At 45.3% G+C, this 24,691-nt stretch overlaps 1 protein-coding gene across 1 annotated transcript; it reads right to left on the reverse strand.

Annotated features, from left to right (window-relative positions):
* Window positions 1–10,555: 10,555 nt before the first annotated feature.
* LOC311188144 (HUWE1-associated protein modifying stress responses 1-like) lies at window positions 10,556–22,626 on the reverse strand (the record flags this gene model as incomplete). Its single annotated transcript, XM_084259897.1, has 2 exons — window positions 10,556–10,800; window positions 22,351–22,626. Coding segments are annotated over 2 exons (521 nt in total), but the record flags the coding sequence as incomplete, so codon positions are not given.
* Between the last annotated feature and the right edge of the window lie 2,065 nt (window positions 22,627–24,691).

Raw genomic sequence — 24,691 nt, forward strand, 5'->3', positions numbered from 1 at the left:
TCTGAACTCTTACTTTCCTCCAATGAGCTTTCACTTTGCTCTTACCCGTGACTTCCTGGGCCCACCCCCCCCCTATAAAAGCCTCTCATTCCGAGCAGCCCCTCTGCCTGCCCCGGGACGTGACGCCCGTGGGGTGGGTGTTTTGATAAAGTTAATCTTTTAATAGTCTTCAGATTTACTCAGTCACACGTTTTGCGTTTTAACAGCAACTGCTATTCAAAGGGCTTTTAAAATATTAAGTCACAAGATTCATTAAAGCGTCGTAACGACTCGAAGTGGAAACTCATTTTACGGATTTTACTGATTTTACTCATTTTACTGATGGGGAAGCGGAGCAGAGAAGTCGAGGGGTTTGCTCGAATTCACACATTCATCAGGATCCAAAGCTTGCAGCCTCTTCCCAGATACTGTAGGTCAGCATGATTTATTTTAGTCCTGCTGTGTTCTGTTTCGTTAAATAGTGTTATTTAATATTCCAAACCCGCAAGTATAATTTTTTAAAAAACTCTAATTCTATACTAAAGAAAAAAGGATTGAGTGGGAAGAGGAGCTCTTTTCTCTCTTTATGCTGAGACCATGAAACACCACCATTTAGCTGGAGTTCATAAAAAGCAAAGTTAAACAAACTGATCCCAAGCATCACACTCCCCAAGTTCCATGGAAACGAGGCATGATGGGGTGGGTGGGGCCAAAAAATCACACAAGTTCAATCCCCCACTGGCCAGGGAGCAACCCACATGGCGCAACAGACCTCTCCTGTCTCGCCTGCTGCTCCCCTCAGCGGTGTATTCCAGTCAGTCTGCCTGTTCTGCTCCCAACTCTGTCTCTGGTGAATCCTCTCACCCCAGCTCTTGTATGCATAAAATAAATAAATCTTTAAAGAAAAAAAAAAAAAGAAAGAAAGAAAGTCACACGGTAGACAGCCTGGACTTTAGAGAGAGAAAATCCAAAGCTTGAGTCCCTGCTGGGCATCCAGACAAGTCACTCAACCTCTCTGAACCACAGCTTCTCCACGGGCAGATGGCACCTGCCTTCAGGGTTTCAGTCACTGTGCAACGGGATATGCATGTAAAGCACCCTAGAGGCAGCTGAGGAATGGGATGATCAGGATGCCTCCTGCAGTCCTCTCACAGAGGGCATGACATAAATTCCTGAGGACTGGCAGACTTCCTGTCCTTCTCATCCCCACCCTCTGGCATGTCGAGAAGTCAGAGCCTGCTTTGCCCACAGTCACGGGTTCATCTTTCGCCAAAAAAAGGATTGCAGCACACTGGGGTGCTCCTAAGGAACCACCAGCAACCCATGTAGTACAGTCTGGGATTGGGAATTAATAGGCCAGTCAGGGAGCAGGGTAACCCTGAGAATAAATATCTGTGGGTTGTGGCTCACGGGTTCCCTACTCTCCCAACGCAGAACCTCAAATCCAAGACTGATAAGAGGGCCCATTTTTGAGGAGGGCAAAGTGAGGCCCAGGAAGCTGCTTCTAAAGGGCACCCACCAGTCTCTAGGGTCCGGACTCAGGAAAGGCCAAAGGCATCCCACCGACAGGAATTTGAGAGGGGATTCCAGTTTCACTCAAGCTTCTGACCCTGCCAGGATCTAAGCAACACCCCAATAAACAGGATCCCATGGGGTTTTCATCATCAGCCCAAAACTTTGTTACCTAGTTTGATAGAAGAGGCATGTCAGGCCCAGACCAGGCATCCAGTTCAGTGAGGTGAGAGTAAGGTCCTGGCAGCCCAGGGTCCTTCCAAAATGGTCCAGCAACTGGCCTTGGCATCAGGGAAGTGGACAGCAGAGTTCCTTCAGCAAAGGGGACTTCCGGTCTCCCAGCAGACTCCCTGGGTTCAAATCCTGACTCTAGGACTTCTGTGCTAATTCATCAGCACCCCACTAGCCCAGGGACTCCGGCCCAAGGCAAGCCCGGCCTGATGGGACTGTCCCTTTAAGGCTCTGGTAGGCGGGACCAGCCGTTTGCAAGGAACTGACTCAGAGAGGTTTCTCCCTCTTCCAAATTCCAGGCCCAAGCAGGAAGTGAGTCACCACAGGAGAATGCAGGGCTCCCAGCCTCGAGGGGGAGGGGTGCCGGAGGCCCCCCTGAGGACCCCCAGAGGGCAGCAGGCCTGTGGGATTCAGGGCTCTGTGGGTGGGGGAATGAGATTTCAGCATCCGCTTGTGTCACTGACTAAAGGAAGGTCTCAACCTGGATCCAGGTTCATCCTGGGTCACAGGTCCCATGAGCAGGGCGGGGAGGGGGTGGGGGCAGGCAGGTAGTTGAGCTCAAGCTAAGATACAATCGGATCATGATTTGTAGGTTCACAACACTGCGGGGTAGTTGTCTTTGTCATCCCTGCTTCACAGATGAGGAAACTGAGGCTCAGGTTAAGACCTGCTGCCCACCCAGGGTCCAACTGTTATAGGGCAGCCCCGATACAAAACGGGGTGCCTGACTGTAGGTCCTAACCTGTGCGCTTAAAAGGACTTATCAGTGCTCTACTGCAGGCACACGCGAAAGGTTAATAAAAGGTTTATTTACAAGGGAAGGGGAGATGAGGAAATGGACAGATCAGGGAGAAAAATGGGAGACAAAGTTTTAAATGAGTCCTACCCGATCCGCCAACCAGGAACCCCAAAATGGCACTCTGAGAGCTGGCCGCCAGCCAGGAGCTGTGTAGCCAGGAGGCGAGCGACAGTGAGCCCCCCAAGGCCCACGTGTTTGGTTTTTATACCCAACCTGGCTGCCCAACTCCACCCTCAGGTCCCAGCCACCTTCCCTTTGGTGGTGATGGGATTTGTCTTTCCCAATGTCCTGATGGCTTTAGTCTGGAGTGGGGGTGGGGTCCACGAAGCCTAACACTACCACCCACTCCCCAGCTCCCCAGCTCAAAGAGGAAGGCTGGTAAGTAGCTTCCAGAGAGGGCCGCAGCCAGACCCCAGACCTCTGGGCCGCATCCCGGCTGGGCAGCCGCTCGCCTTTCAGTGCCTCAGCCTTCTCACCGTGAAACGGGTCCCCTCGTTCCTTCAGCAAGCGTGGCCGGTGTCCACTCAGCGACAGGCGCAGAGGGGTGAACACACAGGTAGACCCGGACCTGCAGGAGAGGCAGAGCAGAGACCAAAACCGGTAAAATCATCACTGACACAATGAGAAACTGAGGCAGAGTCGAATCAGGCAGGGAGGCTCAGATGATTTGGGAGGAGAACCGAAAATAAAGGGATAGCCTTTTCCCAAAGCGGACACGTGGGGCAGACATAAAACCCAGACTGCAGAGTCCGTGTGAGAGGGGGCTGCGAGCTAAGGCCACCTCAGGAAGCGTCCACTGGGGCGGTCCCCGAGGCCCACAGGGCCACACGCAGGGCCCAGCTGGGTGACAGCAGGCATGGCCCGGGTCTGGTAGGCCCAAGTCTCAGTAGCCACCGACACCCTGCCTTCCCCGGCCTCCCCGCCTCTGGCCAGCTCCCTGTGTTCAGGGGACATCAGGTGCCATCTGGCTCCGCAGCACTGTGAAGCACACAGTGGTCATTGGGATGCTAGTGCAGATCTGGGGGGGGAAGGCTTGTGAAGGGGGGCCAGGAGCCCACCTGCTGTACGTGGGTTGGTTAAGTGTGAGGTAGAGGCAGCACATCCCCAGGGCTGTCCTGGCCCTTGCACCCAGAGGCCCAAGCGCTGGGTCTCCACTCAAGTAAAGGGAGAGAAGCCCAAAGGGCCCGGCCTCAGGTGAGCACGCAGGCCCCGCAGGTCTGTCCAGGATGGAAGGGAGAGCTCCAGCCTTCGCCTGGATAGTTAGGGGTGCAGGTGACCCCTTTTCTGTTATTTTCAGGAATATATGGGCACATGTATAGCGATCGTGTTGAAAGGACCCCAGTGACTCCGGAGGCCGGGAGACTCAGGGCCTGAGGGCCGCGTGGGCTGTGCCGCCCCGTTATGGCGGGAATGCAGCTGCGGGGCTGCGGGGGCCGGGCTCCTGCCCACAGCGCTCGCCCACTGCTGCGCCTTGGTCCAGCCCCTCTCAGCCCGACTCCCGCTCCGTGGTCCACGAGGACGGGCAGGGGACTGCTGAGGAGACTTCACCTTGACCTCCTCTGCCCGCCCCATGCGCGTGTGTCATCAAGGAAATGTTAAAATGCAAGAGGGGCGCCGGGTAGGAGGGCTTAGGAGCCATCATTTCGTTTTATGCAATTTACATGTTTTTAAACACCCTGTCCCCACGTGGCCTGTGAGCTCAGCCTGTGGAGGTGGGGAGTCCAGGAATCTGTATGGTAAACCTCTCCCAAGGTGACACAGCAGCCAGGCGCGGGGCTCTTGGGTCACTGCTGGTGGAGCTGACTCACTGCACCCGAGGGCCTGCGGGTGCCAGCTTCCTCCAGCCGAGCCCAGCAAAACACCCTGCCCCCAGGAACGTCCAGTCCAGACTTCCTCAAAGCCCGAGGGACTGAAGGCCAAAGGGCGGGAAGCACAGGGGAGGGAGGAGTCCTCCAGAGGCAGCTGCCCTTGGCCTCAGGGCTGGCCTGAGGTGCCCAGTCCAGTGCCAGTGGCCCCTGCTTAGTAAGCAGAGATCTGGAAGGAGGCCCAGGCAACACGCCCTCGGGCACAGCTCTCCCTGGAGCTGAGTTCCTCCCCACCGCTGGGCCCGTCCAGTCTGCCTGGGGTACAGCCTGCCCAGGGCTGACTCTGGCGTGCGGGCAGTGAGAACCCCGGGGCCGGAGGAAGAGAGAAGGGGAAGCTGGGGCTGGAGCTAGTGTGAAACCCGGGAGCGAGCCCTCACTCAGAGGGCCGACTCCCTGCCCCGATGGCCCATGACCGCCTTGACTGGCCAGCAGCCGGGGCGACCGCACCGTCACCTCCACACGCACCCACCAACCCGCAGTCCCCCCCAACATACCCAGGTTCTTGACAATCGGTGAGTGCCCTGCCCCAGAGGAAGAAAATGGGGGTTCTTGGTGAAAACCTAGAAAATGTCACGCCGTCTTTCATCTACGGACTCCTTCAAGGAGTGCCCAAGTACCTACCCGTGCGGGCGCTGACGGATCCGGGCTCCAGCTGGTGGGGAAGCAGCAGGCCGTTGGGCGTTGAGCGCAGTAGCAGGAACCCCAGGAGCGGAATGCGCCGCGCCCCAAGGCAAAAAGTGCTCTCTACTCAGGGGTGTCTCCACTCTCGGGCTGGATGGAGAGCTGCTTCTTACTGTGGCTCACAGTCCACACGCTGGAGAAACAGAGGCAAGCCGTGACCGCACAACTGAACCAGACGAGACAGTGAGCACGCAGTGGCCCAAGAAGCGCCACATGGGGACTTCCTGGTCGTGACAAACCTCGGGAGACACCTGAAGTCACGCTGCCATAGTGGTCGAATGTACCTTGGAGGAAGAGGTGGCGGGAAGCGATCACCTCATCCAGGGAACTAGAGGACGGTTAGGCAGGTGCTTCCCTCGCCCAGGGAATCCTGACCCAGGCACCATCACCCCTCGGGAGCAGGTGTCCATAGTTTGAGAGTCTTTCCTCAAAGCTAAGTGGCACAGACTTCGGTGGATTTGGAGGCTCCTGGATTGTCGGAGGCAACCAGTAGTGGCAGGTAGCCCCAGAGACACCCCCAAATCCTATCAGGCTGCAAACCTCTGTTGTCAGCCTGCCGAGACCTCCTCGTTGCAGAGGCTGAAGGAACCTTGCCAAGGCAGCCCCACAATGGCGGGTCCCAAGACTCCCAGCAGTGCAGAGGCCGCACCCTCCAGACCCGAACCGAGTGTGGTGTGCTGAGCGGCTGCAAGCAGGCGGCCCCACACTCTCGGCTTGGGTTCCCAAGGTGTGGCTCCCCCACCTGAGGATTGGGTATTACCGAGTGAAGTCACCGGTACATGCTGGCCGGTGCCCCTCCCTCGCAGGCGTTCAACCCGGTCCACAGGCAGAGTCACGCCCGTGGGGACGAGCCCGGGCCCTGGGAGCCAAGCACCTTGGGCACAGGTGGCCCCATGTGGCTGGTGCCTACCCCTGGGGTTTCCAGCTGCCCCAGATGATGGTGAGAGGCTCCCACGCTGACGGCCATGACCAAGTGCCTCACCCGGCACCAACTCCCCAGCAGCCGCCCGACAGCCAGCACATTTTAATGGCTACATACATAACAAAAGTATATATAGAAAACTTCAAAATCTTTCGTTCTGACCTTTGCGGAGGGTGGAGGACAAGTTAAAAGGGCCTTTATGTGGTCTGACATTTTAATCATCGTTGCAAAAATTAGAAGTATTGTTTTCAATGGCATGTTAAAAAATCAGCCACATTCGAGTTCTCAAGGGCTGCACGGGGTGGGGGGGTGCGGGTGGGGGGGATTATGATGCAGATGGTAAATGTCGCCAAGGAATTCAAGTCACAAAGTTTTGCACGGGCTTCTTTCTATTGTACCTGTGTCACCGATGATGAGACAGCCCAGAGAGGTGAACTGATCCAGACGCCCACACCCAGCAAATGGAGCAAGCGTTCAAATCCAGCAAAGATTCTTCCTTCGTAGGAGGGGGCAAAAATTAAAGGCAAACCTTCAGACCACTTTTGCCTGCAAGTAGCCCGGACACTGGCAATGGCGAAGACGCGGGAGCCAACGCACTGGTGCCGGTGAAGCCCCAACACCACCTGGCAGGGTACCTTGCTAAGACCAGTCAGTATCCCAAAGTCCTGTGAACCGCCAATGGTACCAGCTGAAATTTATCCTCTAGAAACTTAGATAGTCCGAGCTACCGCTAATTAAAAAGGGGGGGGGGTCCCTATAAAGGGCCACGCACACAGTGGGAGGCCCATTAGGTCAAAAAATAGCTCCCTATTCTGTAGGACGAGCTACCTACATTAGAAGCTGCTATGCAGCTGGACTGTTACTGGCTTAAAACGTTTTCTTTAAAGCTGTTTAACTCAATACAAATAAAATGAGGGGCCATCAGGAACTTGGGGGAATCATCACGAGCCCCATTTATGCCGAGGGCTACAAAATTTGTATTGACTCTTAAAACCACCAGCACGAAACCTCACAGAGAACACGCAGGAGAACACCTGGAGCTCACACATCAAGTACAGACCCCGGGAAAGGAGGCCTGGACACACAGGTCTGCCCCGCTCCCCAAACGCTGTCCCCACTGGGCCACCACACCCTGCGCAGACACTCCAGTGTGGAACCTGGAAGCCAGCTGCTGGATAAGGTTATCAAGTTGATCAAAGCTGTAACAGCTTTCCAGGAGGCGGGAGCAGGTGCTAGAAACATCTGATCAAAATAAACTTCTGTAATTCAACAGTTGAATTTTGTTTGACTGTAAACAGGTTTCCTCTGGCAGAAGCCTCCATTCCAGTCACTTCATTCCAAGAGTCCAAAAGCTATCCCTGAAGAGTCCCAACCTCAAACTAAGTATCTATGTAACTGATCTAATGGATGAAGTGGCAGGTTGTGACACGCTGAGATAAAATGCAATGAGATAGATCTGTAGTCATCAGACCTCTTGAAAAATCCAGGTATTAATCATGTCAGAAGCTTAACGATTCACTCATTGTTTTTCTAAAATTAACAGGACTGCCAATGTCCCCAACAAGGCCCCGTTTCCAAAGCACCTCTTGGTCTCTTGGGCCTTCCCAGCGCGAAGGCTGGCCGAAGCCTCAAGGTCAGACCTCAACCGGCCTTCCTCTCCAGCCAGAGAGGAAGCCAGTTCAGCTTTCATTGCCATGGGGAAACCTTAAGGCCCAAAGCCACGCTGACTCAAGAAGCTTGATGAGTTCCAACAGGCACCGGCCTGTGGAAGCCTAGTTCTCAGGAGCCTGAACTTCATTTGACTGCATCAAAAAGTGGTTCAGATGTGATGACCAAAATAAAACTGCAGACGAGCCCCATCTTTTTTTGTTTTGTTTTGCTTTAATGATTTATTCATTGAATGACTTAGGGTGTGTGCTACTCCAGTTGGGTAAACCACAGTGAAGAATCTGACTGCAGGTCTTTAGATTCAGCCAAATGCTTTCCATTACCTTTGCTCCATAAACACTACACCTAGGTTTTTAATGCTTCAGCCATACTCAGAATACTGCAGTGTGAAGATGACTCAAACCACGAGTGTCAACCCAGGGTGATAGGAACAGAACTAACGAGCAGTGAGGTCTGAAAGAATCAGAGACTCTAGCTTAGGATGAAGAGAGAGGTTCTACCTCCCCCCAAAGTAAACTCCCTAAGTTTTCAAATTCAGCCTACACTGTTCTCAAGAGACCGGAAAAAGTTATTTTAAAAGTGCCACACAAATATGCAGTTTTCCACGATTGGCACAAAAAAGGCTTCAACTATCTAGCAGTCAGAACTAAGCGTTCCTCAGAGACCCGCTTCCCTGTCTCCTAGGTCACAGGGTCACTCTGTGCTCAGGTGGCAGATGAGAGCTCAATGGAGCAAAGAAGGGGGAAGAAGTTATGATTAAGTGACAAACAGCATTTAAGACTAAATGCAATGGAAAAAAGTAACAAATGTTAAAGTTTTTAAAAAGTTTAATGGAGCCAATAAGGCATATAAATCGTGTTCTGGCAGACATTAAGACCTGCTTTCTCTTACCAAAAAAATGGCACATTTTTTATCAAAATTTGACAATCAAGAGTAAAGGGTACTGAGATTAAGCTTCAGAGCACCAACTAAAACAAAAACAACCCAAAAATTGTTATTCAACCTGGGAAGAGGAACTGGAACCAAGGCATAAAGGGGAGATTAAATATGTGTTCCTCAATCTCAAAACCCTTTAGGAAGAGTCTGGCCACTCGTGAGCAAGGCATCACCCGCCAGATCCCAACTCCAGAATCTAAATTTACAACAAGAGAAAACAAAGCTAACCCAAATGCAGTTCTGGTATATTCCAAAAGGAAGCTTGAAAGTTTTCATAATACATAGGCTTGTCCGTTTCAGGTAAAATGACAGGTTGCTATAATTCTTCCTGCTATTATATTTCAAACAATAAAGAAAAAAGGTTCCACTTTTGCAAAAATTTAGAACTACCTCAGTTTGATTCCTAGTTTTAGTATGGTATTGAGACTTCTTAAATAAGAGCTATATCTATAATGAATACAGAACTTCGGTTCACACCACAGTTTCTAACATTCTGTTCACATCCACCCAGTCGATGAATATTATGGTTAACTTAGCAAAGTTTTAACAAAGTGCTGTAATTACTGGAAAAACCCTTACACTGGTTTGCAATGGTCTTTGAAGGATAAGAACAGGAAGTTAACTGATACTGGACTACAAGTTTGCAAGGAAACATTTTCACTGTCCTACTTGATACATAGGATATGGTAGAATAAATTACAGTACCTGGCAGGCTGACATCAGTTCATCTAAAAAAACTATCATTCAGTTCAAGATATTAAAAATTAAGAAGAAACATGCTCTCAAACACTGTAGCTACAAGAGGCCTTCTATCTCACTCAAGAGAGGACCCTATTATTGAGAACCTTTATTTAGGTCTACCTAACATTTAGAGAACCTCCATGTGATCCCAGCTTTTCCAGAGTGAGATTCCAAACTGCACTTTTTAGAAGAGGGACTGGAGAGCTGGGATTTGCTATTTAAATTGTGGTCACACCATCAGCAAATAAAAGACCCTTTTATCTCCCACCCACTCCAATGGGGCCTTTCATGAATAATGTAAACTATAAGAAAGACTAGAATCCCTCTCCCTCCCTCTAACACTGAGCCAAAAAGGAAGCCCATGCTCATGGCGCAGACCTCTCGGGGAGGCAGCTAGCAGTCTACGTGTTTACGTTTACCACAAGGACAGTGTCCTGCATGGGAAGTAGTACTTGCCTTAAAACTGAGTATTCGAAGCCTACAGGGTTCATCTGGGGGCAATTTAATAATATTGCTACTTTTAGAGCACTAACACACACAAAGTGAATCTGATTAAGTTTTGTGTATTGATTCAGTATTAAGTATTAATTGCATGACCATCATAGCACCTCTTTACATTACACAATCACCAGAATTAGAAACTGCTTTGAAAACTAAAAACCGGGCAGTCCAATAATCAGATGTTGCACGCTGCTACCGTATAGAACCAGGTGCATGGTACAGTGCTGCTGGAAAATGGAAGCCTGCAGATTGGATGAGGAAGCCAAATCGTGTGTTTTAGAGAATTTTAGGAACCTGGCAATACTGTTGAAGCAAAATACTCAACACAGCAGGAAATGGACCCCAAAAATAAAAAAAGGTGGGGGGAGGGGGCATTCTATAACCAAATAAACATCTGATATTTCCTTTCCCTTTGAGAATAAATACAGTTAAGGTCACTTTTAGCCTTGGAACGGATATGTTTGCCTATGATGATCCTGCTAACGCCTACACGGTTTCTGATGTCCTCTGCTAGGGTTATAGTTTGAAGAAAGCCATAGTTACAAGAGGCATCTACTGTAAATACCTAGAACTTCCTTTTATGGCAACCACTATAGAATTATTCACTTGTGTTAAACAGTGAACAAGGGAAGATGGCCTCATGTTTCCTTTGCAATAATAGTATATGTTGAGGATCAAGTGGCTTTCAAGCAGCATGGTGGGTGTGAAAATGTTTGCGGTTTAGATCATTCTGTTGCGTTTATGGGTTGGTGAGTCTGTAATGACATCGCCACACTGGGCTGAGGTACGCTTTCTAGTTCCACCATTGTCCAAGTGGAGTGCCATTTCTTCTGATATGAAAGTGTTCAAATCGACATCATGGAGTCCATTTCTCCTTCGACTAGCATTCGATCCACTGCTTACATGTGTAGGAGAGCCTGGGGTACTCGAACGCACGCTTATACTAGCCATTGCACCACTAAGACCTAGGAAGAAGAAAAAAGGTTTTAGAGTTGCTCGATTATTTAACCCTCTTGAAAGCAACCCACTTTATTTCCAATGTTGTCACAGTGTCCAAGGATGTCTGCCTATTTTCTTGGTCGGGGTCACCAGGGAACAGTTAAGTTTTATTTGAAGAAACCAATCTCTTGGCTTTGATACAAGATGTGATACTGGTCATTACCAGTTATTGGGAACTTGTTATGTGGCACACACTGTCTACCCAGGCCACAAATCCATCAAGGAATCCTCCCAGCTACTCTCCTGGGTGGGTACTGGACACCGTTTACAGCTGTGCAGGAAGGAGTGCTTGCTTTACACACAACGCTTTGGTTATCCAAAAATCACCGTTCCAGAAGATCCCTCTAGTGTATGACTATGCATGCAGGAGAGCAAGCAATCGTTTCCAGGCCTGAGAGGCCTTGTTCCACTGTGGTGACTTTAAAATTTATCCTCAAAAACTGCACACTGTGCTAAAAAACTACACTGAGGCAATCAATGTGAAGTGGGTCTGCCCTGGACAAATCGGACTCTGCGGTCACCCGAGGTCTGACCTCTACTTGGTGGACACCCCTCAGAATGATCTGCCATCCTTTGGAGAAGGAGAGGGAGCAGTGGTATGAAGCTCCTGCTACTTTGCTTCCAAAGTCGCCAATCCAGACTATCTTTAGCACTCCTCAGTGCAGACACTCACTACTTGAACAGTTAGGAGGTGGGAGATATGTCCCAAGCCTAAGTGTTCAGGATGAACCTATGGAAGGCATGAGTGGGGCCAGAACACAAACCACTGAGTTTAATTTGAAAAACTAACACCACTGACTACTGTTTTTCTTTCTCAGACTCTCTCCTCACACAGGGTCTGAGTCATCACTAGACTAAGTTTACATAACATGATCTAGTGTGATCAATGTCTCCAAAGAACAGGGCTTAGTTCTTATAATAAGCTTAGAGGTTGGTTTGGTAGGAAGGAGTCCCTTCTAATTTTATATTCTGTAAATGAGATTTAAATTTGAACATTAAGTTGAAAAAGAAGTCTGCTTCCTACCACATCAAATCCAGTAATTCCCTCTGACACTGTTCCCTACAAACATTCTGAACATGTTTAAACCCAAGGCCTCAACCACCTCCCATCTGTGATGATGGTTTGCAGCCCACACTTCACTTCCAAACTGTTCTAAGACACCATCAGCCCCCCTTGCTGCTCTCCCTGGAGATGCATCCTCCCTCTCCCCAAAGGTGGCCAGAGGAAATCTGATCGAGTCTCCCCAGCCCCCCTTAGCTCTAAACCTTTCCAATGCTAGTGACCTATAAAAAAATAAAACTGATAGCGGAGTACTTTCTGTATCAGATACTATCTTATAAGAACTTTTTAATTTAATCATCAAAATAACCCTACGACATCTATATTATTTCCATCTTACAGATAAAAACCACAGATATAAGGTTAGGGAAGCCACGGGATGTCACATACTCAGTAAGCCAGAGCTGGGACTCAGACTCAAGCGGACACTATATTCCTATTCCATTCCTCAGCTCTCCTTAAAGTCTACACAATTTTACCAAAAAGTGGTTGGTACCTCGAAGGTGCTGCCTGCCCTCTTCACTCCCACCCTAGGACTGACTCATGTACCAGCTAACATCCAATGGTTTGCAGTTCCCTAAGATGGCCAGGCCTGCGCTTCCCTCCCTTCTAGGATCTGCCCCGGCTGGCTTCCTCCAGCACCTTCTTCCCTCTGGGGGGCTGCTTTCCAGGTCCTCCCACCTCTCTCCTTTTCAGTCTCTGCTGGCTCCTCTTCCCTCCTGCTTGCATCTCTCCACTCCTTCCTGTTCCCAGCCTGCCAGCTCCTTCCTCAGGCACCTCTGGGGGTTTGCTCTTCTGCCCCCCCGACAGGTGGATGTCACCCAGGGATAGCCTTGACCCTTTAGCTGAAGCCTGGGCACCAGTTTCCAAACCAGTGCCACAGGAGCAAATGTTTCTCCTGAGCTCAAGGACCAAGCCACGTTTCTACCTGCCTGTTGGACATCTCAAACTGACCACTACACCAAGGAGCTGCCCTGCTCTTCCCCAGCTCACATGGGCACATTAAGGGTACATGAGCAAAAGGCAAAGGAATGTCTTGGGCTAATTCTACATAGCACAATAATCCTCCTCTTCCTATACAGTCTCTCTTCATCTCTAATGAACATGACACCATACCTGGCATATCCATAACACTCACTGAACTCTTAAACAAAAAGGCTTCAAAGTCCTACTCCTCATTGTGAAACCCAGTGAAATTCAGAGCTGTTGTTATTCTGCCATCCCGCCAACACCAAGAAATAGACCTCAGTGGTTCTCTTCACTTCTTTGCCATCAAGGTTAAAGTCAGTTGTCCCCAAACTGCTATTAGCTTTTTTTTCAAGTTCTCCACCAAGACTGTAAATCCTTGAGGGGAGAACTGTGCCTTTCTTCCTAATCTCGGGGATCCGATCTGTACTGTTAACACATATTGAACAATGGGTGTTAAGGGTCATTAAACAATGACCCTTTCATAACGGTTTCAGAGCAGCAAAATTTGGACCTTCAGCAATAAACTGGGCAGCTTGAACAATTAAACTCAGGATCCCCTTTGTCATTTGACACTACCTTGAGAACTCCACAAAGCCCACTCAGTGCCCCTCTTGTTAAGGTAGATGTCAGGTACTCAACACCTGAGGACAAATACCCAAGGCTACGAAGTTCTCCATCACAAGTGAAGAGCAACTGAAGCGAATGTTTCTCTCCATGAGAGAGTGAAGTTATCAAATTGGTCAATTTGAATTCAACAGTAACTTCTAGGAAATCACAATCTTTTCTCTATTGGGTGTATGGCTTGGAGATAGCTTGACAGGCAAAAATCACAATGTGCAACATTATCTATTTATTATCTACTCTCAAGCAGTGAAAATCCTTTCCCAAGTTTAATCTAATCATTCCCCTGAAAGACGTCCACAGGTGTCAAAGAAAATTAGGATTAACCACCCAAAAAATGTATGTATTTTAAACAGCCCAACTTTTATTTTATAACCAATGACAGCTACTGGAAGATGCTTTAGGAAACCTTAGCTAGGCCACATGAACAATCAAGTTACAGAGAATCTAAACATGCTTCAGAACTAAAATAACAAAGTTGTATGGCCCACGGGCATACAACTTAGTGTCTACCAAAAACACACTTTTTTCAAAGGGGCCGTGGGAAAAGCAATTAACAAGATCAGGGTAAGACTTAGGATTAGACAGGAAAGTCTCAGTTGCTTGATACAAGATAAACTCATCCGTGTTCAAGTTTCTGCATCCATTTTACATGATTAGTGCACCAGTGGGGGTGGGGAAATTAGAATGATTTAATTACAATTTGGAAAGACAGCTCATGCTGGAGCCAAACAAGGTTACAGTCCAGGTTGTAAGAATCCAGGTGACATGGCAGTTGTTAAAGGTAGCACATAACTATATTTGCATACCAAGTTCACGCTTCAGGTAAGAACTCCTGTTTTCAGAATTAATGACAGGTAATCCCAGTGGCCGGCACAGAGGCAGGTCACAGAGGCACAGAAAGAGCAAGTGCGGAGCCCAGTTCCTCCCCCTTTCAGGGCCAGCAGTCTGGGGCTGGAGGTGGCAGCTAAACTCCCTACTGTTCCCCCAAAAACAAGACCTGTGAAAGCAGGGGGCTAGCACAGAAGTGTGGAGGCAGACTGCCACTACAGGTGACCCACTCAGCATGGTGCAGATCTGCTTGGGGTTCTCACGCCAGCAGAAAAGAGGGGACTTGAAATCCCACAACTGAACAAAGTGATTGCCATCCTGACTAGGAAATCTAAGAAAGTGGCATGCTTGCATCTGAAATGAACTGCTCCATCTGGAAGGAAAGCACTCCCTTTTTGCAAGTGGTGTCCTGAAGTTCCAAGCCAAGCAAGTTCATGTGTACAATGTTGTGTCTTAAATGTAGCAGAAAAGGAACTAAACCATTGAAAAGGGAAATCTACTAGGAAGATTTTGGTAATTTGAAGTAGATACCACTCCCCACCCCAATCTGTAAATTGTAATACTGAGTTTTTATTGAAGTAAAGCACACTAAATCAAACCAATTACAGATACATGTGTCACACCAAGGAAACATTTTCAAGTTATGCTGACAACCCAAAATGCTTTCAATTGTTCAAAGACAGTTTTAATGCCATGGGAAAAATGCTCACGACGTTAAAATGAAAAAAGCAAGATACAGTACCATATATGCAGTATGATCTCAACTAGGAAATAATTTTAATATTATACATTGAAAAAAAGACGGGAAGAAAATGCACCAAACATGTAACTGCAGTTATCTCTGTATAGCGGGATAACAAAAGGTTCAATGTTTTGCTTTGAGGAAATTTTCAAATTTTCCAAGAAATTAGTATGTATAAGTCAGAAAACTAGTGAAAAAAAATTAAAGGCCAAATGTTAAAACTGCTTCTTGACTACCAACTGATTATGAGGCCTGGATACATAGCCTCCTCTTACACCTCAATGAAAAAATGTCCATCAAAATTTTATTGCAAATTCAAGACAATTTTGTATCTTGAGTTCAGTCTTACCCCAGAAGCTAACATCTAGTCTTAATATACAGAAAATGCCAACTTTTCATCAAAAAATTTAATGCTATCTTAATTGCCTTAATTGTTCTGTTCTCAGAGGCTGGTTGGGACAAAGGGCATAATTATAAAATTCCAGCCGGTCAGAGGAACTTTAAGTAAAGAAGATTCTTTGAAACAATGAATTTTAAGCAATTAAGAAATAAGATTGCTTTGGTGCATTAATCTCTTACATCTTAATATCCAAGTAAGTTTTTAAACATTGCTGTCAACAGTTCTGGTGGTTTTTCAGAAAGATGCAGACTGCCACATTCAACAAGCAGGGTAGATCCAATGTGCTAAGACTGTGGGCAGGAGGAGAAAATGGATCTTGAAAGTGGATAGATCTGAATGCCCCACAGGTCAATTCCAATGAGTCCTCTGCAACAGAAAATCTTAAGGAGTTCCTTTTATTTTACACCATCAACTTAAAAATTCACAACCTAAATATGTGTTAGCTGTCAAAAATCTGTTTCTAAGTATTGCGCTATTGTTGAGCAAGGGGGGGAGAGAGTGACAGGAAAGGGGTAGAGACACAGAACCAAACACAAATATTTAAATTTCTTCTTAAATGTACTGTATTTCAATTCTCTAGGAAATTTTACCAGGAAGATTAGTTCTCACCAAAATAATTTCTCTTTTTTCCCTCTATGCCCTCTAGCACATACAGGCCAAAAAATGTTTTAACAAAAGACACAAAACTGTGCTTAAAGGAGAAAGAAAATTCTCTTGGTTTAGACTGTTTTCATAAAATCTAGAAGGTACCTGGTTTCACGCAGCTGATTGTGACAAACTAAGAATTTGCCTTACATTTTTTTCTATATATTTCTGAACAGCATTTTCAAACAACTGTGTTATTCTTATAAGGACTTACACCCAGTTTCTCCAGATCCAAGGATCCTATCAAGCAATAATAATTTAAGAGAATAAAAACCTCCACATAGCCCAAAGAGTTTGTAAAAAAAATAAAAATAAACCAAAAGTGAAGCCTATGAACTGCCAAGGCAAAGAAACTACCTCAGTCTGACTGCTTGGGGTACAGATTTCAAACTGTCAAAAGCACTTAATTCTAGTAGGGTAGAAACTCCTGGGGAGTATCTTATTCATCTTTTTTATCACCTGTCCCTAGCACCAGCCTCTAATAAATGGTGTGCATCACACTTACTACGTTCAATAAACGTGGGAAATAGGAAAGTCTATAGAATGACCCTTTATACTTTTGTTTTAACCTGCAAATCTGAGCATTTACCATACCACCTTCACAAAAACAGAAGGGTCTTAAACCAAGACTTCAGATTTCAACTTACTAAGCAGCTCCTTTTTTTAAACTCACAAAGCACTTCTGTAATGAAAAAATTGTTTCTTCCGGGACTCCCTGGTGGCACAGGAGTTAAAATCTCAGTGCTATCAACTATCCGCAGTCACCGCGACTTGAGTTCGATCCCAGCCAGGGAGCTGACCCACATGGTGCAGCAGACCTCTCTCCCCCCGCCGCTCCCCTCAGCAGTGTAACTCAGTAGATCCACCTGTTCTGCTCTCCACTCTGTCTCTGATGAATTCTCTCACCCCCAGCACCTCTGCATAATTTTAAAAAAATTATTTCTTCCCTTTGTTTTTGAAATTCTCCAGTGACAGTAAAGTTTAGACTGCCTGAGTTGCCCATGTCCCTTTTAGCACTTAGCTAAGCAAATGCTGAAACACACTCTTTTAAGCACGCCTTAATCAAAGTAACAAAATTGGCCATGGCACGTCACACTATCTTAAAATTAAATGCCAATGGCAGCAATGATTCCCACCTAGCCTACCGTAATAGCAGGCCAAGACCATCACCAGAATCACTTTTCAACTAATGACAAGTGTCTCTGACTTTTACGCAACAGTCGGAACCAGAGCCAGAAATCTGCAAAGACCATGCATGAGACAACCTGAGTGAGACTTGAAATAATTAGGAAATGAGTGAAATTCACTGGTTTCCTCTGTCATGTGGGTTGTTTCCATCCATGAATGCTTACCCCATTCATTACTCTGGACACTTTTGTCCCTGATCTCCATGATGACAAAGATAACTCAGAACGAAACCAGATTTCAATCCAAGTTTCTCCAGGTACATCATTAACTTGGGCAAGCCAAAGGGGAATTCTTCATTCAGTACAAGAAAACTGACTTCACTAGTCGACATCAACATGACACAAGCTCAAGATCTAAGTGAGAAACAGAAGGAATGATAAGCTCTAAATGAGCCCTCCCTCTGCAGCGACACCTGTGATGTAAAAGGCCACCCTCACTGACAGAGACCAAGGGCCACAGAGCAGCAGACCACCAGGCGCATGTGCCTTAACGCCATCCGGAGACTAACAGGACTCGCAGGACCTACAACCAAGCAGAAGTCATCCTCCTCTCGAGGCACACACATGTCCAGAGTTACTGTGGTAGCGTAAGAACTCTGCTTAGCTTCTCATTTAATGTTCTCACCTTACAAGCACCCTAAATCACTTTCACAAAGGTCATACACAGAGAATGCTACTACCTATGTATAAAGCCTGAACACTCTTCCGCTGCAAGTGAGCCAGAAATATAGCAGGTCACAACCCCTTCATTTTCAAGTCTAATTACCCAGCTCCATAGGGGGAGGGAGAGGCAGAGCCCCAGAAAGACACACAACTCCTTCTTCCTGGTGTCTTTAGATACTAGAGATCTTTCCCATCCCACCTGCAACTGGGGTAGGCCTGGATATGGCTAAATACACAAATACAGAGGGCACAATAGTTAGGATACATTCTGAAGCCTGACAGATCTGGAATATTTATTCCACTTCTTACCAACCTATTGCTGCTCAGTCAAGTAAGCCTGTCTTTGTCAATGAAAAGGCAACGCCAAGGATAAGTTAAGATGAAATGAGAAGTCCTCAGGCAGGGTGCTGGCACAGTTAACACCAAAAGGACAGCAGGAATGGTGTCTGGTCTAAGAGCTAACTCCTAATGGGAGTCAGTTTTGAAGCACACCTACATCCTACCCTCCCTAGTCATTGGGGACCTGTAGTCCTTAGCTCCTTCCCAAGGTTCTCTGGCCCCACTTAGCAGACCTCTCACCCCTTGTTAAGCACAGAACACATCTTTGCGAGGTTTGTTAAATAAAGAAGCTGTCAAGGCAAGACTCCTGCTCTAATGTAGCCCAGGTCTACTGCAAGGAAGAGCTATGGAAACAAACGGAGCTGGGAGAACAGATGTTCTCTTCAGAGAAAGCTTTTGAGAGCAGTGCAGCGGTTTCATCACAGAAGAGAGATTTGTTTCATCTTAAAGGATGAATAGGCAGAGGGGAAAGCTTGTGTAAGGGCACAGATGTACTCAGATTAAAGGTATAGTTAAGCTCCCAACCCAGGGTGGAGACCCGATCCTAGGAATCTTGCATTGCCATGCTGAGTTCTTACTTCCCCTTACAGGCTACAGGGAAGCAAACATGTTTCATATGTTGGTGAAGTGATAAGATCAAAAAGATCTTGTCAGTGATCAAAAGATCTCCAGTGGTTTCAGGAATGAGAATGGTGAATGGGTCAATCAGGACTGAGAAGCAAGAGCAGGAAAATTATTATTCCACAAGCCAAGGACTCGCCTCCTCTTCCAAATCATTCTCTGCACTGTGAAATGTTCCTTTCTACCCCCGGAACAGGGTACACATGCCACATTCATGACATTAAAACAAGCCACCCAAGTATGTGCTGGCTCAACAAAAAAGGGAGGGAGCACCATACACACGTTCACACAGACTACCCAGGACCTGTGGTACAGATGTCTGCCGAGCGGATAGGAGACAAAGACACACATTTGCTGCTAACAGGACTGGAAGGATGAGTCCACCTTGGCACTCTGTATGAGACAAACGCCAATGGAACACCCAGGTGACCACATACTCCCTCCGGGGACAACAGGGGACACACGTCTGGCAATCAGGAAAGGTTCTAAACTAGAAGCAGAGATTCTGGAAAGTGGTGGTAGCTAAGGCTAGAACCCTGGAAAACATAAAGTCAGTTAAAGAACCTGGAGAAAAATCAGAGATGCCAATGAAGCATAGGGGGAGAAACAAGAAAACGAAAAAACTCTGGAAAGGATGCCTAACACAAGGATAAGCAAAGCCCAGAATGCTCCAGACCATCTGAAATAGTCTGTTTATATAAAATCAAGAATCGTGATTAATTTGACTCAAGTAAATTTTCAAAAATGTTCTTATTTTAAGACAAAGATAAAAGAACAAAAACCAATTCTGCACATCCTTACATATTTGATCCAGGTGACCAGATACAATGGCACACAGCAAATGAGCAACATTATGTTGCATACAAAAGCCAAATAAAAGCACTGGATCATATACTTTAAGCCTCAATAACCATTAGTTGATAGTTTTGACTAAAACTGAGTTCTTAATCCAAGGCTGATGAAGGCACTGACAATGGGTCTCACTCCTTGTCACAATCTCACTATAAGAAATAGTCTACCAGTATCTGCCATTTTCCTTCAAATAAAGGGTACAATGGGAGCATCTGGTACAAGTGAGTATTTAGGGGTAGGTAAAGAAAAAAACTATGGGGAATTATTGTCCTTATAAAGGAATAAGACATGGGAGATAATGCGAAATATGACCTCCTACACACTTTTTGCTTAAAAAAACCTAATATACCAAGTCTTTTCCTATCTCCATACCCCTGAATTTTATAAATTTAGACTCTCCAATGTAGAATAATTCAACTTCACTTTTTTTAGTAGATTGTGTATCTGGCTAAGCAAGTTATATGCAAAATTCAAGGCTGACAATTATCTACCCTAATTAAGATGTTTCCAAATATATTTTCCATCTGAACAATTTTCACTTCAATTACAGACTCTTCAGTAAGGCAGATCGCAAGGACACCTGTTACACTGTCAGTCACTGAACTGCATCATGACTTAGATAACAATGAGCTATCACTAGAAATCATTCCAATTACTTTAAATGCTCAAATCAGACTAGCATCTTCCCCTCAAAACACTGATAATCTCTATTAAAAAAAACCACTAGAGTACAAAACTCAGCATAATTTATGTTGCTGTATGTTCTTTCAAGGGGTCCTAGTACTTCACCACACTTAGTACACATCTGGTGTAAGAACCCTAGAATAAAAGTACATCAAGTCTCTATATATTCCGGGATCAGCACTACTGTAAGTTTATTGAAGGGAAAGATGACTTTTCTAAGATGGCTTTACAATTAACGTTTTTAAAACAATAAATCAAAATTATAAATAGCCCCTTCCTAAAACTACTGAAATTTAAATCACAGGCAAAACAAATTTTTTAGAAAAATTGGAGTTGGAAAATAATAGTATGGGGGGGACAGGGGAAGGACCAGCAGGCAGACCTAGCTTGCCCTTTTTGTATTATATACAACTGCATTAAGATTCTCTAACAAGAGTGGCTTTTATGTTTCTTAGAACTATCTTCTAAAGTACGATACAGCATACATAATACAGAAAGACAACACTAGCGAGAAGCATGGAGTGACTCATAAATCCACCTGATTAAGAAAATCGTAATGCTGAAAGGAGACAGCTACATTAAACACTACCATGCACTAAAATTAATCTGACAAACTATGTACACTTCTAGCAATTGTTTTCCCAAACTTAATGGTAAAAGATGTGAAACTCTGTAATTCGACAGGAACTGTTCAACCTCTTCTCTTCCTTTGTCTGAGTTTCAAAGGTTCTGATGGAATAACTACTCCACTGTATTGAACAGCAAGCAGTCTTCAGAACTGCATCCATACCATCATGGACTTTCTTGCAGTAAATATGTTTTTAACTTGTCATAAACTCACAATCAGGAGGGAGGAAAACTTTTCCCAACCTCATGCTCTGATAAATAACAAGTTTTGCTAAAGAGATCAAGAATCTCCGTAAGCATTAACGCTTCAATGATACAGAAGTCTTTTAACACAGACCATTATTTTTAGAGTACCAGGTACTCTGTTTTAGATGACCTACACTAGGGCCCAGATATGTTAACTTTTAACAGGACCCATGACCTAACTCACTAATGACTTCTGTCTGCTCAGCCACTTGCATAACCCATGTTTTTTTCTCTTGATTTCAGCCAAGTCTTATCATTTTGTCATTGATTTCTACAGTAGTATTGTTATAAATTAGAGTACCTCTCCCAGGAATACTTTGAAGTCAGTATTGAGAGCAACAGCAGTATTATTGACTATATACCCGAGGCTTTCCCAGTAATACTTAAACCCCTTAGCCAAGAATGCCCTTTTACAGCAGGTCTGGCCAGAGGAGATGGTGATGGACCTGTCCTCTCTTTTGACTATCAAAGCAAAGACCTATGGGAAAACAGACATAAGGAAAGCCAATTACTCTTATATCTGTCCACTCCCACTTGGGTCACCAACTCCAGCCCTCTACAGGCACACTCAGTAACTTCAGAGCGTCAAAGGGAGTTTCCATGAAAGTAGTCCAACCATCTATACTTGCCTGTCGCTGACTATGTCTTCCAGGCAAATATAATCCTAACAGAATTCATAAGACGTCCTCTTTGACTCAGAAAAGAAAACATGTACAATTTAAGTTTAAAGCAATTAAATTCTACAACGCTGCAAAAGATTCCGTTATTTTATAACACCAATGGACTCTTAACCTTCTAAAAACATTTTTTTTAGAATGGACTAGCTAACATTCAAAAATTGCCCTAAAGAGCTAAGCTTACATTCTATTTAAACATTTCTAGGAGCAAGTGGTTACTATAATAGACAAAAACAAAACAAAACAAAACAAAATCAGACAGTATTATCAGGACCTAAACCTAAATGTGCAAATGGGTCCACAGGCACACTCTTAACCATTTTTCCAAAGAAATATGTTTAAACGGCTTTACCATGCAGAGCTATGGCTTCCCGGAAGGGTTGCAAATCAGTCTCTACAGATGAGCTAGTTTCCGTTGAAGTAGCTCGGTTAGGGGACACTACAGTCAGTCTTGGGGGAGCTCTAGAGTTTCGTGGTGGAGGAACTTTCCCACACAGGAAGCTGATCAAATCTTCTCTACGAATAGTTCTTCTGCGCTTTTTAACCCAAGCCAACACATCCTTATTGCGCCGCTGGTAGCCAATCTGAATTCCAATATCAAAACTTCGTTGATGGGTATCCACGCTTTCTGTTAGAAAAAGAAAGAAAAACATACATGATCAGCAGAGCCATGTTGCATTAGCTTCTAGAAAAAGCGATTTACAGTTAGCCAAAATGAGCATCATGAAGTTCTCTATGTCCATCTACCGGTAATCTACTAAAATGAATTGTAGTTGATGCACGATTGGGATGTGCTACATGACATTTATTCTTAATGAACTGAAAGTTAACACATCACACAGTCCTACAGTTTCTGCCTTGTTCTTTAAAAAAAAAAAAAAATCACCTGATTTGTTTACATTTTTTGGGCACAGAACTGGGGTGTAGGCCTGAGATGGGGGGTTCAGGGGGTGAGAGAATTCACCAGAGACAGAGTAGGGAGCAGAACAGGCAAATTCAATGAAATACAGTGCTAAGGGAGCAGTAGACAGAGGTCTGCTACGCCGTATATGGGTTGGTGGGGGTGGGGGGAGGGACTGAACTCAGGCCACATCAGTGACATGCTGAGACTTAATCCCTAGGCCACCAGGGAGGCCCCTTTAAAAAATAATTAAACACATAGCAGGACTACTTGTTAGCCAAAATACCATTTTTAAATGTTATTCCCTTAAAATTCTTGCTTAATTCTGAATTAGCTTGTTTAGTAACACCAACAATGGATAAATTATTACATGCTTATTAGTACTATACTAAGCCTCACCTGCGGAAAAAGGTAACATGACTTCCTCCAGAGAAGTACTATTGTACCCTTACTACAAATGGAGAAAACAGGTTTTGAGCACAGAGTAAATCTACCACCATCACAGGATATACACAGAACTGGAATTTTGCTCCAGTCTCTAGTTCTTTACCATTAAGCTATACTGCTCTTGCGATACACAAGTTACTCAGAGCGAATTCCTATGAACTGTAAGTAGGAGCATCACACCATCCAACAGATGACTGAATTAGGTATGTAACTCAGGCCATGCTCAGCTACATTTTACCATGTCATTTTGGAGATGCATTCCTACTGACAAGTTCACACCAAGAATCTGGAACATGCTGAAGGCAGAAGCAAACACTTTAGAAACAAGGGAAAATTAATTAATTACTGAGAACACTAAAACCAAACAGCACAGTAGAAGCCAGAAGAGTTTCATTCATTTCCCTGGGTATATGTTCATTCTGCTTTTATTTCCCAATAGCTTTCATAACCCGTTAACCATTCCCCAAAGATCCTGGCTTAACAATCTCTCAGAACCTGCAAATACTACCTGCTATATTTACTGAAATGATTCCTGTTCTCTCATAGTTATATCTAGTTGAAGAAAGTATTTTGGTGTCTTAAATCACAGCAATTTATTTTTAGGTGAGCTGCCATGCTAGTGGAAAAATCACCAGTAAGTCTCTAATGACATAAAAGATGGTTTCTTTGTCCCTGGACCTTTTGCTAAGCAGTAACTCTTGTGTATCACAAAGAATCACTCCTCTATTACTTTTCTTGGTCCCAATTTTAATTGTCTGCTACAACTAAAGTACACTGTAAAAGAACAATAATCAAACAATGAAGTGTTGTGTCCCAGAAAGAAAAACAATAATCAAGACATCACAGAAGCTCCAGAGTTGAATGACTCTGCATTATTTAAAAAAAAAGACAGCAAGAGGGTAGCACATGCAGAACTTTCTAAGGGGCCCACTCCTTAGCAGGTGATCAATCTTTATTGCTAAAAAAGAAAAAAAAATTAAAGAAATCCATGGGCACATCCTTAAAAATGCTTTAAAATAAAAGACCAGGACTAGTCAATATTTCTGTGAAAACCCATGATACACCAAACACTGTTAGGTGCATCCATCACAACTTTGAGGAAACAGATTAATCTAATTTTAAAAAACAGCTCAGGAATGAATTTCTCCAGTGTCCTACTACTAGAATGAAAATGAATCTGTGTCTTCAGATTTCTCATTTCATCAAAAAGCCAAGCAGGAACTCTATCTTAAAGGTAAACAGCATATAAGAAAATCTATAACCTCCCCATCCCCATCCCTTAGTCTTGCTAAGAGATGGCACCTGAACAAATGGTGAAGCTAAATAAGACACAAAGCTTGAGAGC

Source organism: Talpa europaea, assembly GCF_964194135.1.
Source record: "Talpa europaea genome assembly, contig: HAP1_SCAFFOLD_363, whole genome shotgun sequence".
In the NCBI taxonomy this organism is placed as follows: Eukaryota; Metazoa; Chordata; class Mammalia; order Eulipotyphla; family Talpidae; genus Talpa; species Talpa europaea.